The following is a 16,960-nucleotide window of genomic DNA, read 5'->3' on the forward strand; positions in this document are numbered from 1 at the left end:
GCTTGGGTAGATCCTTATGCCGTCGCTGACATTTTACAGCTTGGATCTTATGGTGAAGTGGACATGTGCTACAAGTAACGATATTGATTGTTTTAATTGACTCATTTAGAAAGACAGGAACTAGATTTGTAAACAGTTTTCATGATACCATCGGAATTAAGGGGCGGATTAAAACACATGCAGTGGTACGGAGTGATAGGTCCCATTTTAAACACGTAGAAAGTGGTTCGTTGATTTCTTGTTGAGTGTCTTATTTTGTATATCGTTTCACAAAACAAAGTCAACAAAAGCCTAACGATTAGGGTAATGCCTCCATTGTGAATATTACTCCTTTTCAGGAAGGAAATTATATTGAAAGTGCTGTACTGACCCCTGAATGCCCTCCCCAGCAATACACACGTATCATCCATGTATTAGAACAGTTTTACAACCTCATCTGTCGGTAAAACCGTAAAATACATTGATTAGGTCTGCTAATATTTATTTGAAGTCCGCATATAATTATTTTATGTCTGCTAATAATTATTTTGAGTATGCTAATAATTCAGCAAGGTCTGATAGTAATTGTTTGAAGTCTGCTAATTGTCATTTCATGTCTGCTAGTAATTCTTTTAAGTCTGCTAATAATTGATTTAAGTCTGTATATAATTCTTAGTGTGTATGTCAATGATTTTTTTCAGTAAACATATAGGTGTTAATGGTTATATGATTTTAGCATTGGGTTTTTTGACCCAATAGCACCTTACCTGTTTATTCTTTGTGTAGAAATTCTAGCTATACGTTAAAGAAACAATAAAAATAATAAAGGAATAGAAATTGACAACTGTCCAATACTCCTGTCACAATATGCAGATGACACTTCCCTTATCCTAAACGGATCAGAATGCTCCCTCAAAGAATCCATTAAGGAACTAAATTTATACAAACTTGGGGTGTGGAACATTTTACACTTCTGGGTATTGATTTCCATGTTGATTTGTTTAAAATTGTTTAAGTTAATTATGACAAGAAACTTGTTAAACTCAAATCTCTTATCAAATGTTGGAGCCGTAGAACTATTACTCCTATTGGGACAATAAGTGTAATTAAATCTTTATTGATCTCCCAGTTCAATCATCTTTTTATATCTCTTCCCAACCCGGATGAATCTTTCATCAAAAAATTGAATTTGATTCTTTTTAACTTTCTGTGAGGTGGTGAAATAGACAGGATTGAAAGAGAGGTTATTGTACAAACTTACATTGAAGGAGGCCTGAAAATGATACAGATTGATACATATATAGAGGCTCTCAAACTTGATTGGATCAGAAGAATTTTCAGATCTTCAAGTAAGTGGCTATTGATTTTGAAAAAAAAAATGTGAATATTCAGATCTTAGCTAATTGTGGGAGGGAATATTTACTCCGTGCAAAAACTAGATGTAAAAATACTTTTTGGGAAAATGTTTTTCAAGCTTGGTATAAATTTAAAGTTCAAGAAGAACTCTTCTGAAATGATAATGAGTCCATACTTAAATTGCCTCTATGGTTTAATAAAAACTTTGACATAGATAATAAACCGCGTTTTTATGAAAAATGGTTTAATGCAGGAGTGAGAGTAGTACATGATTTACTAAAAGATTCTAGAAATTTTTCATTTTATGATTTTAATGAATTTTGTAATGTATATGGTCTAGTTACTAATTATTTACAGTACTATGGAGTAATCCAAAGTATAAAGAAATACTTGAGGCCTGTTTTTCCTCTAAGTGGATTGTTGATGTATCCCTCTGTCCCATTGAGTCTTGAATCGATTTTAAAGAAAAAAAAAGGATCACAAGACTTTTATCGACTGCTCATTAAAAGTGATGTAAACATTACAGGTCAACATAAATGGGGAAATATTTTTGATTACAGTAAAGAGAAATGGAAAAAAAATATACAGTATTCCGTTTAGATCAACTCAAAACACTAGACTCCATTGGTTACAATTCAGGATTAATCACTTTATATTAACAACCAACTTATATGAACACAAAATTGGTATCTCAAACAACCCTAACTGTAATTTTTGTAATAGAGAAAGGGAGACAATTGTTCACATGTTATGGGAATGTAGTAAAGTTCAAAATTTTTTTGTCAGTTTTGAATCACTATTAGACCTTCTTACAATAGTGTTTCATATAAATAAAGAATCTATCTTATTTGGTCTGGTAAATAATACTGGCATCTACAATCGAGTAGATAATGAAGTACTTCTTATTATTAAATCTTATATCTATAGAACCAAAACTGTACATAGTACATTTTCGGTAATGGCTTTAGTTAATGTTATAGAAGAAAACTATACTGTCCAAAAGTCCATTTCAACTGGTAAAGGTAATTCTTCCCTACAAATCTTTTCAAATGAATGGAGTAAATGGAAAAAACTAACAGATATTGCTTAAAACTCGGCAGTTTTCAGGCTGATGACTTCTTCACTGTTCCTTTCATATCATGCGTGTTCTAATTTCTCCTTTGTCGTTCTTCTCAATGCCTTCCTCTTGTCTTCTGCTCTTACACTTGTCACTACTAACGCATACTTCTCTTCTATTTTCTTTTTCTTTTTTTCTTTCTTGTATGCTTTGCAACACAGTTGCTTTGTTGTAGAAGTATTTGATTATTTCCATGGGTTGCAGAAGCCCTCCTCTTAGATAAATATCTCAGAATATATGATAACTTATTTTTTTCTCTCTTACTCTATTCTATTCTTTCACTTTCTTCTTCCTCAAAAAAAACAAAACAAAACAATGTACTGTAACACTTCTATACCTCCCCACAACAACATTTCTCTATGATAATATTATAAATGTAAGTATGCCGATATAGCTAATATGACTAACCACTTTAGAAGTGGTTTGTTGATTTTGATATTTATACACCTGTAATATATATTTGTATACCTACACTGTATTTGATTTACAGGTGTGGTTGTAGGTACATGTACGTAAGCTTGTATGTGCGAGTGCTGTGTATGTACATGATGCATATACATATTTATTATATTTGCTGTTAGGTGTGTGGTGCACGTATGCTTTACATGTACATATTATGTGTATATATGCAAGTATTCTCTTGATGTACATCTGTATGATGGAGGTGAAAATGTATGTTTGTGTGGAGGAGTGTTTCTCACATATATACCTAACTCTGTATCAGTTCATTTTAATGAATAAAAAAAAATTAATTATAAAAAAAAACATATAGGTCTTAATGGTTATCTGATTTTAGCATTGGGTATTTTGGCAATCAAACTATTTCTGTATACTATAATTGTGCTTATTACATGTATGGTATGTTGCGTGAAAAGCAAGAATTGTGGATGCGCTAATTCGTCGTTTTCGCCTGAAAACAGGTCGATAATTGTATATTTACATTATTGGTAAATTTCCCAAAAATGATCACGGTTGATTGAGTCAAATGTAGTACCTTAACAGTGATTAGTTAAAACTGATAATGACTATATTGGTTGAAAACCTCAGATCACACCCCTTATATTGGGTCACATTAAAAAGCAAAACGGTGTAATTCATTGACTTTGGAAGCCTCAAAATACCAACCAAAAATAAGAAAAATATATAAAGGCCAACCATGTGAAAGCTTTAGGTTTATAATGAGCAAATAAAATATTGATAAAAAATGTAACAAAAATATATATGAATACTAAATGTAAGAAATAAAAAATGAAGTTCTTTCTGTCCTATACATTTGCTTCCTTCAGAAGCTCAACCTTATCTACCAGCAGATTACAATAATTCAGAAACACTATTGATTTGACACACCTGTCAATGATACATAAGAGTTGAATTCACATCTAATTGGAAAAAAATGAACTGGCCACATCGATTTTGTATTTTCTTTACAATAGGATTCAGTAGATTCCGCAACATATGTTATTCATTACTAGTCGAACCAGGTGGCGGAGACATCCTAGAGTGGTCTTGGCACCCAGCATTGTTGGTCTTTATCTATTCTTTCAGTTTAATCTATTGGATTCTTTTCTACTGTCTCTCCTTTGTTCTTGCCCTTAATTATATGAAATTTGAATAATTCCTTTAAAGCAAAAATATGATAATAATCTTTTTCAAATGCAAGGTAAATGTCTGTGGATCGTTTCGTTTTTCTGATCAGTTAAAAAATCAAAAGGGCACAAGCTATAGACCTTGGGAACCTACACATAAAATTTGAGAACGATAAATCCAGAACTACTCTAAAAACACGGTAATAAACATTCAAAGTCAAAATCCATGATTGCCAACTGTCATCAATTTTGTTTATTTGATCAGTCCCAAAATAAAAACGGAACTAGAGATCGTATATATCCAGAACTTTCAAGAAATAGCTATAACTATATTTCAATGTCAAAATCCAAGATGGCAACCTGTAAGCAATTTTGTTAATCTGAACGTTCCCCAAAGAATTTGGTAGAACTAGGGATTTGAAGACCCGTCCAGTAATTTTCAAGAAACAGATATAACGATATTTTATTGTCAAAATCCACGATGGCTGCCTGCAAGCCATTTTGAAATGCATTAGGACTTAAACAATTGACTTTTATGGACATGATTTTTAACATACAGCTGGTCTTCATTCTTTTTTTCAATTTCAGTAATTTTCGTAAGACAGGTTTGACAATACTTTTTTATTGCAGCATCAAAAAGTTATGAAAGATGCATACATTCAATGATATATATTTTTGTGTAAACAACTGAAACAGCAGCAAAAATGATTGGTAGATTTTCTTTTTTTTCAAGGAAATTCCACTCAAGCTGTGCACATGTACAAAATATCATTAGTGTGATTTACAGGAGGTTTTTTAATCATATCACAATGCAACAAAAATATTCAATATAATGTAATATCCAAGTTTTATTTGCCAATGAAAATTCATAACAAAAATTAATAATGCTTACCACATTCCCAAAACTACAAAGGTATCTTGTATCAAAGAAACTTCTCTGGACAAACAGATTCTTTTGAGATCATCCTCGAGTAATAAACCCTAAACTGTGTGAACCTATTACTACTATAAACAAAGCTGTGTCTCATACTCGGTACAAAAGTATTGTACAATTCATACTTTTATGTCATTCAGTTCAGATACTGATAACCTACATATTTCAGCAGAAACGATTCAGCTCTTTTCAAGCTGAGGATATCCGCCCTGAAACATAATGGTGTCAAATTTTACTTTCCGTATTTTGTCTTTATAGCTACAATTGTGGATGCATTCGTTCATCTTTGTACTAAATTGCCAAAAAGTAATAATGCCCTTAAATTTGATTGTGTCAAATTAAGTACCTTAACAGTAGCCTTAGCCAAACTAAAACAATCAAACTTCGGGTGAGTTTCAACGAAATTCAACAGAAAGAACAGAAATAATCTCAGACCATATGACTAGTAGCAAAACTGAGCAAAAACAGGTAACAAATAATCCTTTCCCTTTTTCAGTTAAATCTCACTAGCTTGAACACACAGCTCATCCATCACATTAATTTCTTTGTTTTCATAACAGATCACACAGTTTCTTGTTCATGAACCTGTATTTTACATCTTAAACAGAAATATACCGACAGATTTTTCAAAGATTCTTGTAGAGGCCAGAATGAAAGCTTGGTATATTGGTTTCCCAAACCTGCAGATACATTCAATTCAAACTTGTTATATTTTTACTCTAAAAAGATTAGAGTTACGCATCCTTAATTCTGCCCCTGGTAGCGCTAGTAGTTGCATGGCTTATTTGTCAATCAGAAAGATGGAAACTCAATTACACAGATGCTCAGTTGTTTCTTAATTTGCCAATAAAACAATTCACATTCTAAAACCTGTAACATCCAAAATAAAGTATTGGCAACTACAGTATAAAACATGTTTTTAGATCCCACAAGTTTTTAAGAATTGCATAATAATGAGGTTTGATGGTAAGTAAATTTCAACATTTAAGATAATTGTTTTAACAAGGACTTGAAATTTGCATAATGATGAAGCCCACCTGTTCAGATTATTTTTAATATTTCAGCTAATAGTTTGGATAAAGAGGTAAAATTTGCACAGCTGAAAAATGGGGGACTATATATAGCCCCTTAAACAACTAGAACTCTGGCAACACTTAAACACATATATACTATGATAACAGGGAAATATAGATATTAACGATACAACTATTGACTTGTTTTCAGGTGAATATGTGGATTTATTAACCTTGGAAGATCATGTTTCTCAAGGTCAGTGAAAACATGGTGATAATTGTTTTATCATATGATAATAATCTGTGCTTCTGATTGGTCAAAAATTAAAAAACAAGTTAACAGATGTTTACTTGAGAATTGCAAAACAGGGTTTTGGTTTATACTCACCTCACATGTACATATCCTGCCTTTTGCAGTGTAACACTGCAGTATATTCAGACCTATGCTTTGACTAATCAGCACACGGGAAAAAATACTCCATGAATTTACAATATAAAAATGGCTCATATTCTGATGACTATCTCATTTACAAGGGATATTTGATTATCAGAGACAGGTGAAGAATCAATCAATAATATATCTAAACCTGAATTCAAAATAGATACCCAGATAAATACAATCTTGTGAATTTAAAGGCCTTGAAGCAACACCATAGAAGCACTGTGTATATACAAAGCCACTTACAAACAAAACGTCAGTCTTAAAGCAACACAATCTGCAAACAAGCACAGGTATAAAGAATATTTTTAAAATCTCACCTGATAATTACTTACATTGTATATAATACATGCATAATAGATTCAAAATGACAGTAAACAAACCAATAGCTTAATGTTTGTCATCAATTCCAGATGTTAGTCACCAATCAATTTTTAACACGTGATACCAACCATGTTTACTTACTTGCCAATGAACACATTTATACAACATTTTGTCTTTTAGATCTTCTTTCACACCAAAAACTCAACTCATTCATACAGATAAAGCAGTCTTTCAAAGTTTCCAACCCTTTTTCAGTGATTTCATCCCATCCTTCTACACTCAATGGATTACAAATTTCATATACTCTAAATTTAGCCCCTTAGCCCTGTGATGATCTAAGTTACAATTTTGCTTTATTATACAGTCATTCTAAATTAAATAGTGAAAAGTTGAAAGACTGAGATAAGAAAGAAAGTGATGTCGTAGCATATACTCAATTTATGTTTAAGTAGGCGAGCTGAAAATCTGTCATGGTCTTCAGTATATATTTGGTTACCTCCCTTTAATTCATTTAATCTATTGTCAATATTACAAAAATAATTTTCATCTATACAACAGTTTTGGTGGTCATAACATTGCCTCCAACATCTCATATATCTCCTTTGTTGGATAAACAAGTTCAACAATTAGATAATTGCATCTTCAACCTATATCTGACAATCATTTTCAACAAATATATTTCAAAGTAAAGTTTTGAGTTTTTGAAAAGTCATTACCTTGTATATGTACCATTTTTTGATAATTACTCCAATACAATGTTTCATCAAGTCCCCATGTCCTAAAAATTTTAATAACTGCTATTTTTTTCTAACTTGAGAAATAAAAATCACCTCAATCTTCTTTCTTTTCACTGATGTGTCAACATGTCAACTTTTAAAGTAATGTCTTCACCAATGTTGAAAGAAGTATCATGAATTTTTTTTACATTAATTTGTATATATTGATGTGTACCTACTGATACATGGGTATCTTTTTCATACCTCCATCATGTCTGAAAAGGAGGAGGTAGCTATGTCCACAAGCTAAGCATGCTAAAGTGATATGAAACCTGCTTGTGGACATGCACCTAATCATATGAAACATAATTGTTTTTAAAGTTTTTGTAATTTGAAGTGGTTTTTTACACAACGTATCTGTATCAATTTAAATGTATCAGAATGGATAAATGTGAAATACACATGTATGTTAATGTGTCATCTTTGTATGAAAGAGTGCAGATTACAGTATAATGGGACATGTATGTACATTGTGGGGATTCATAACCATAAATGTATGAATATCAATCATTTGTTGTTTATACATCTAGAGCATATCTAGGCATATGAGCAATATAGTGTATACAGCTATGTGGAGCACATGTGTACATGAACAGTATGTTGGAGCATGTACGTATCACATAAGTACAGCTACAGAGGTTACATTTATAAACATGTTTATTGGTACATATGTGTTTACTTGGGGCCCATGAGGGGTACATGTGTACATGTACAGTATATTGGAGCATGTATGTATCATATAAGTACAGTTACATTTATAAACATGTTTATTGGTACATATGTGTTTAATTGGGGCCCATGTGGAGCACATGTGTACATGTACAGTATATTGGAGCTTGTGTATATGTTACAAAATATGTTTAACAACATCTTCATATGAAAACAAAAAATACACCAATTTGATTGGTGATAATCTGTCCAACCATAAATCATTCTATATACAGTTTACAAGTGCTTACAGTGAAAAAATTCAACCCATTCAAAAACATTCTGCCGTGCCTCGTAAAGCTCAATCTATAAACTTCTAGTTACAAAATATATATATATACCAGTACAACAAAATCTCCAGTCAACGTTAGGCATGTAACATATATACTAGCATATCTCTTATATACTCTAATAAACATCCAATTCAACATTTAGGCACTTCTGTCAAACAATGAAAAGAAATCCCCTTAATGGTTTAAATTCAACAGATAAAAAAAAGAATTGCATACATTCTTTTTTTTTTTACACTGGAATGTCCAGTTAAAAAAACAAGTTCTTTTCTATGTAATATCCAAAATTACCACACATGAATGAATATCACAAAACAGTCTGTTACAGCAAGTATCTATGTATGAAATTATTTAACCAGCATATCAGAGAAAGAATATGACATGTACATACCCAGGTACTTATGTAGGTATTTACAAAGAATATCAATGCTGGACTGTTACATTCTACTTCCATGTTACACCTTGCATGTCATTCTCTTTATACTGTTGGAATATTGTATGAACAGTACTGAATGTTTATGCCAATTCAGGTCCAGTTTCATTAGTAATGGGCATTCGTTTATCAAAGTCAGGGGTGGGCTAATTGCAGGACAATGAAATAGCACTTTCTTGCAATTAAACTGAACATTAATTGATTACGGCATATGGATGGCCTTATTATCGGACATGGGCTTATATAATACAATATATTAATGATAGATCTACATCGATGCCAGTGAAGGTCAATATAACAGGTCATAGGTCATCATGATCTCACTATATCAATAACTTGTGATGAACCTCTTTTTGCATTAATGTTGGTATTTGTTGTATCCAGCATGACGTCAAACATATACATGTTCTTAAAATTACTAACACAAGTTTTATTAATGTGAATAAATATGTGTTTCTGATATAAGTATGATTCTCAAAAGTATACTCTGGGTAAATATTAAATGCATTCACCATATTTAGTTTTAAATTTGAAAATATACATATTCTTCTAAACATTAAATAGTTTTTCTTAACAATCAAAAATATGATTCTTTGGAATATTGCAAAAAAAAATCCTCCCTCAGTTTGTAATAAATGGTTAAAGGCGTTGATCTAATTTTCATCATTTAGTTTCTAATTCTAAAATTACCCCATCTGATCTTATAACATGAATTGTTGCTCTTTTTATAACCTGTGCACACACTAACACACACTAAACACCTGAAACTCGGTTCAATCTCTAGTCAGTTAAAATCTCAAAAATCTCCATTAGAAATACACACCAACCATCACTATTTTGGGAATCTACTTTTACAAGAGGATCATATCCCGACAAATTATACATAAAATATGGAAAAATGACAACATTTACATTTATTTAACATAAACAGCACTGTAGGAAAGTGAAGGTCCATTTCATCACCAAGCATATACTACTTTTTCCCCAAAATTTAAATATGCCTGTTCATCTTTTAACTACATAAAGCTAACTTTCTTTTGCAGATGACTTATAGAATGCATATTGGATTCAAATTTTACAGCATATTTTCATTGTGCTGAATTTTTCTTTTAGATCACTTCAAAATTTGGTTGTCCAGTTCTGAATTTCAAAAACAGGGAAAATACAGTTCTTTGCCATTATCTTAAATAATATTTTATAAAGTTTCACAGGTATCAAATCTGCCCACAGAAGGAAAAAAATGCCAATATGCAGATTTAACAGTGTGTCATTCATTTCTGTTGATATGCTGTCAGAAATGATACGACTTGTTTCTATGGCAACAACTAAAACAGACGATGAAATAGAAATCTTAAAAAATGCATGGATAAAATGTTGAGTAAATGTTGGCACACTATGTACAGACTGTAGGCTTAGATATGGTAATAATGGAAATTACATAAAAAGATGGACAACTTGTGAAAAGTCATTCACACAATCTGATGTCTGCCTGTGTGTGCTGATTACTTTATCCTTTTTCTCTTGAGACCATAAAATGTTTTGAGCAGGTCACAAAATAGTCTTCCTGGCTGAGATCAACATCAATGAAGGCAACTAAAATGTACTTTCACTCAACTTCCTTTCTTGTTGAAATAGAAAACTGCACCTATGGCCAAGAAACAGATTCCTGCGATGGCCCCAAGAGTCTTCAAGCTGACTGATGGCATGTACTTTAAGGCTGCGACCTACAAGAGAATCATAACAAAGAAGATGATAATTTTTTTGATAAAAATATGGGGATAATTTTTTAGAATTGTCCACTCCCTATGCAATGAGACCAAGGGATCTCAATCCAAGCATGGAGGAAGATTATTGACTTGGCCGACAAGAGGCTTGAATTCTGTTTGACAACTTCAAATTCTTTCCTCAAGGTCCAAGATCTCCTTATCTCATCCGGCAGGGGATGAATGATTGCTTTTCTGTTACACTTTTGTCCATCAAATGCATGCAAGATTGTCAATATCTCATGGCTTGGTATGGACATAATGGTATTTGAATCGTGGATTAACTTCACTAAACTATTATCGAACAATTGATACCAGGATCTAACAGAAAGCCACCTCGTCAACTAGCTTCCGAGGGGCAGCAATTTTAGGTGGGCTGTTATTTGGGATTAAAGAAAATAAAAATTTTGTGTCCACATATATATTAATCTATATCATATTTCCAGACGATTTGTTGCAGATCCTTTGCAGCAGTGCACGAAAGGTCAGAGACGCCAACTGCAAAAACCCTCCACTTGTTAACAATGAGACTGTAATTCATGCTATCCATTGTGTTGTTTCTTTAGTGTACACTAGCAACATAATACATTGCCTACCTGTCATGTTAACTGAGACTTGAAACACTACATCATTTACTGTTGAATGGTTTGTGTCAAGCCATAGTACAATGCGGAAATTTGTTCAGTGTTCAATAGGCACTTTACAGGAAAATGCTTGTAACCAAACATACATAAGATGATGAAGAATATGTATGGGGCCTCTGAAGGGCGATTTCTTGTTATCGGGATTATAATGCTTCTTTCAATAGATAAGAAAAAAATTTGATGTTACTTTTTACTTACATGACTTTTGTTTATTTGCTGCAATCAAATGGGATTTTAAGAAAACATCAGGTCTGATTTCCAGACGGAAAGCTTCATAAGTCAATCATGAAGTAGCAATCAAGCATGACCCAGTACACATGTCATATTAAATGGGATGTATCTTGATTTACATATATGAAAATTTGTTACATATAATTCCAGCTATCTTTATAGTATAATATTCAAATTTCACACAGAATGTCTGATTGTGTGGTATAATTCGCATGTTGACATGTCATTGGCTAATGATCAATCGGCAAAATCAAAGAAATCTAAACCATCCATAACCACCCTGAGTGCTTATTTGGTCCATTTCTTTTTTTGTTAAAATTTTGATTTAGCTGCACTGGGCAGCTTCCCAGTAGATCAAGGTATGACATTTTTCACCCCATCAGATAACATCACATTGATCATGGAAACCAAGATAAATATCAATATTTCACTCAAAATTTTCTTACATCATTTATTAGAAAAGGTAGGACAGAAAAAATTGAAGAGCATAATATTCTCAACAATAAGGATTTCAGGGTAAAATTCTCTTCAAAAACTTTGATTAACAGTCATGAATATCTGTTTAACCACCTGCAGTGTCAGTATCTATCTCAAATGCAAAAACATAATCATGGATCAATATGTGCCAACATACCCACTATCTCATAACAAAGGAAAAATGCACAAACACCCAAAATTTCCAAAATTTTAACATTAGTAACTCATCACACAATTAACTGATTTCAAATAGAAATTTTGTTTTAATAACTAGAATCACATCTTATCTATCCTCCATAAGTGCAAAAATATTGCAGAATATCAATTTCAATATGACTTACCCAACCTCCTTCCTGAGCGATCCATGAAGCTATCATCTCTTTGATAAAGCGGACAACATGGTTTATGATGAGCTTTAAGAAATCTGCAAAGCGTGATGCGCGTTCCCTGATGCGTAACACTCTCATAGCTATTCTGTACGCAAAACACAATAGTGCTGATACCCTACCCCAGTTTATTCCTTCAGAAAACAATCTGAAAACAAAGTAGTTGAGGATAAAAGAAAACTTAATGGGAGTAATATCTGAAGAAGCAGGTAAAATGTAATAATTTTAATAAAAAGATAGAAATGCAATTTCAAAAGAAAACGGAACTTTTCTGACAAAAATAAATGGATATTTCAATTATATGCATATCATTGTATCCAAGTTCTGCATTAAATACCTTCCACTCATGAAATTTTGGGAAATATCATGTGGCTATCGCCAATTTTCAACATTTGTAGGGAAATTTCAATATATATTGCAAAATTTCTGAGTGAATGGTTAAGAAATTTGTATAAATTCTTGCCAAAGCATTGTTCTCACCAATTCTTGACTTGAGAAAACTTTGACAGAACTGAACTATACCTTGTTACTATACCTACAGACTAAAGGGACATAACCCCTATAACTCCATAAAGAATTAGCTGAAAATTCAACATTGACAGGGTACTGACTTTATAACCTTTAAATCATGGTTTAAAATTCTTAAAAAAAAATCTTTTTTAAATATAAAGCTGCTTGGCAATAAAATATAGGTACGAAAAGGTAGATAGATAATGCTATATAATGCATATGGAACACCACATTTTCATGCCACGCCCTTATGTAACAATCCGTAACAAAACTGTTTTTTGAACCTTGGATATTTCTTCAATAACTTTCAAAGTTTCTTACTTTCTTGCTACACCAGCAAAGACTTCATAAGCAGTGTCCTCAGTAATATTCAGCTGGTTGATCATGTCATTAAATTCGTCAGCATATCTTCTGTTGATGTCATCACCGATTCTCGCTAACTGACGTCCAACCTGTGAAGCTTGACTGCAATCAAAAATTAACTCAATGTCACATACACCAAAGGTAAAGGCATAATTAACCTATTTTTAAATATCAATTAAAATTTTGAGGACCTCTTTTTTCTGGAGCATATTTGATTGAATGCTAATAAATCCAGCAAAAACATAGTGAAATCATGATAAAGCTAAACATACAATTTGGAAAATTACAGTCCACACAAATACACTGCCTCACCAGAGTGAACTCATACCACAATATCAAGTTCCTGTGACAAGTAGTGTAGGAGATAAAGAAGACAAACTTTTCATTTTACATAGCTATAGGTTAAGCACGAAAATGTAGGTCAGGGTGACCTTCTTTTCATACCGACACAGTTTCACCGAGATTAAGTCACACTCAAATATGAAGTTAAAGTGATAGAAAGTGTATGAGGGAGGGAGGAAGGAGTATGATAATTATAAAAGTAATTATAAGAAATTTAAACATATGTTTTCAAAGATATCCCAAATTCAACAAATTCAAGCCTTTAGTACATTAATACAAATTGATGATGTGTTGATAAAACAACCAATCAAAACACTAAAAAAATATTCATAATTTCTTCAAAAAATAATTTGAATACATTAAGTAAAACAATGATTTAGTCAGCTAATCAAGGTTTGAACAATATGTCGATAAAATTTCATTTAATATTGTATGGAAGATTTTGATCATGAACAATACCTCATGGGATCAGAAGTGAAATGAACCAGCTCTGGTATTGCTGGTGTTTGTTCCATGGTTTCTGGATCTTCTTCCATCTGCTCCTGTTGATATCTCTGATACATAAAGTTCCGGATCACATCTTCTGCTTGGTTTACAACATTTTCTTCTGTATCTGGTCGTACAGAAGCCTCTGACCCCGGAGAAACTTGTCTGGATGTTGGCGAGTCTGGAGAGTTCCATCTTCCACCTCCTCCTCCTCCTCCATCCCACGTTGCCATGACAACCCTGTAACAAAATCCAATTTTCATCCAGGGCTTCCATTTTACTCTTTGACTCTATCTTAGGGATAAGTCATTTGTTCTGTTCTTAATGTGAAGAGTCAAAACCAATCTCAATTACATATACAGACAGATTTTTTGTAAGCCAGCAGTCCAATTTAATTTCAGAAAGTCAACAGACCATATTAGGTCAACTGAATTTTGTAGCATCAAATAAATAGTCTAGAGTAAAATCTAAATTCCTCAGGTCAAAAACATAGTTTTCAGTCAAATTTGATTTTAAAGGGGTCAATAATGTAGTCTCAAGTCAAATTGAAGTTACTCCGACACTTAGTCTATAGTCAAGTTTAATGTCAAATGTAACCTCCAGTCAAATTTAATTTCAGCAGGTCAAAAATATAGTCTTGAGTCAAATTTAATTTTGAGAGTCAAAAACATACAATGAAGCTTCAAGGATCAAATGGAAGCCCTTGAATTATAATTTTTAATATCACAATATAAATTTTTAAGACTACCACAAAGTAAAAACAAATTCAACACACTTCAGCAAAACTCTCACTAGAACTAGAATAATTAACTGTAAATCCTATCCACAAAGTTTTAACATTTCCAAAAAAATACTAACATGGGACCCAAAAATTATGACTGTTTTCATATTCTATCAAATGTTTCACCAATATTGAACCAGGAGTACTGTATAAGAACTAACTGAAAACACAAGGTTAGATTCTTTGTGCTATATCTGGACCCAAATATGAGTTTTCATTTCAGTCTGTACACTTCGATTCATTTATCTTAGGAATTCAAAGTTATCATTTGCATGTCAACTGTAAATGTTACAAATTTTTCCTCATAACTTCAAATTTACTTCCAGCATATATACATGTGCAATAGCTGTCACAATATGTAATCTCTCTAGAGTTGCACAAATCTTGCATGGGTGTACTTTTTAATAACTTTACAACAATAACTCTATAACGTTGTAGGGCGGAAAATGCAAGGAAATACTTGGTTTATAATATTTATTTGTATTTAAACATATCCAGGTAAGTAGAATAATATTTATCTTCCTTTTATGTATAATTGGTATCTATTGTTGTAAACTATATGAAACATCGCCTGAATGCCGACCTATGCATGGTCACTAAAATTTGGCATTTAAATAATAATTTGGGAGAAATTCTTACATCAACTGAGACAAAATATAATCGTGGAACTATTTAGAACCCTTCGGACTAGTTATAACTGGGAGAGGACTATACTAACTGATAGATATACCTTCATTGAAAGCATTTTCGCATCTTTATATTTTCGTTTTCATATCTGAACATTATTGAAATGCAGAGACATCAAAGTGCATCATCCTACTAACACAGTATCTGACCCCACCACGGAACGGAAGCAGAAAGTGCTTTGATTTCCGATTCAGCGAACCTGGGGATAACAAAATATCTGTGAATTGAAATGTTTTGTAAAATAAATGGCATTTTTCTGACAATCAAGCATACACAGATACGCAAATATGAATGGATAATTCATGAATCCATAAAATGTCTTAACTTCGAAGATGCTGATCTCATTCAGGCTGATTCACATTGTCACTGCAACCTACAAAGTCAAGCGAGAAGTTTCAAGTCTTATTGCTTGAAATTAAACAATAAAACAAACCTGATTTCTTATTTTTGTCATATAAATACCTTCTATATGGCGAATGTTCTTGAGTGTAGCACGTTATATATCTATGTCATAAGCATTCAGTGTTTCTATCTTAACATCTATTTTGTGCGTCATGATTGTCAAAAACAAAAAGGTACTGTGGAACTCTTTTCTAATGTGAGGTAAAAAGTAAGATTTTACGGAATCGTAATAAACCGAAACGAAATCAATACTCTCGTTGGAGTGAATGATTTACAGACGAGGCTAGTACATGTGGTCAATCTGTTAAACATTAGATGGAAACGGTATAAATCATAAACAACACACGCTTCTTATAAATTTCGTTTGGTATAATACAAATGATGTAAAACACATGTTTTACCAGCAGTCGTCTTTGATTTAAAATATTCTGTCGCCAAAATTAGTATGAACAAGAGATTGGGCAAAAGTTATTACTTATTAAAGCCTTCTCCCATCATTCATCATTACAGATAGGCCAACAATTGTACCACAAGTTGTATCGGTGGAATGAGGGAAGATTATATGATCTACACTACTGCGGCGGAATTTTGAGAATTTGAAAAATACGAAAGCCAGTTGAGAATGCAATTTCTTCTGACCAAATGACAACAGTCTTCGGGTACACGGCCTTAAATAGTCAGGGAAAGTAGAGCAGAAAAACGACATCTCTGCTTAACTTCTCGTATACAAGGCTCATTGGCTATCAATAAGCCCTTGTATTTTGAATTGCGTCAACGGGGATGTGTCTTTGCAAATATATCATTTGTACGTTTGTCACGTTGCGTATCCCACTTAGGTACGTTATATATATATCATACGGTTACAAAGATTATGTATATTCACGGACTTATATACACAAATGTGTATGTGTATGTAAGTCCGTGGTATATTAT

At 32.4% G+C, this 16,960-nt stretch overlaps 1 protein-coding gene across 1 annotated transcript; it reads right to left on the minus strand.

Annotated features, from left to right (window-relative positions):
• Positions 1-4,644: 4,644 nt before the first annotated feature.
• Positions 4,645-16,180, minus strand: LOC132555985 (bcl-2 homologous antagonist/killer-like). The gene is made up of 5 exons (XM_060220372.1): positions 16,088-16,180; positions 14,131-14,397; positions 13,288-13,431; positions 12,412-12,604; positions 4,645-10,679 (listed from the first exon to the last, which is right to left on the minus strand). Exons 2-5 carry the CDS (start codon positions 14,388-14,390, stop codon positions 10,566-10,568), a joined length of 711 nt encoding a protein of 236 aa, XP_060076355.1. The 5' UTR covers positions 14,391-14,397; positions 16,088-16,180; the 3' UTR covers positions 4,645-10,565.
• Between the last annotated feature and the right edge of the window lie 780 nt (positions 16,181-16,960).

Source organism: Ylistrum balloti, unplaced genomic scaffold (genome assembly GCF_031769215.1).
Source record: "Ylistrum balloti isolate Yb309-2 unplaced genomic scaffold, AGI_CSIRO_Ybal_v1 Utg370536, whole genome shotgun sequence".
Lineage (NCBI taxonomy): Eukaryota > Metazoa > Mollusca > Bivalvia > Pectinida > Pectinidae > Ylistrum > Ylistrum balloti.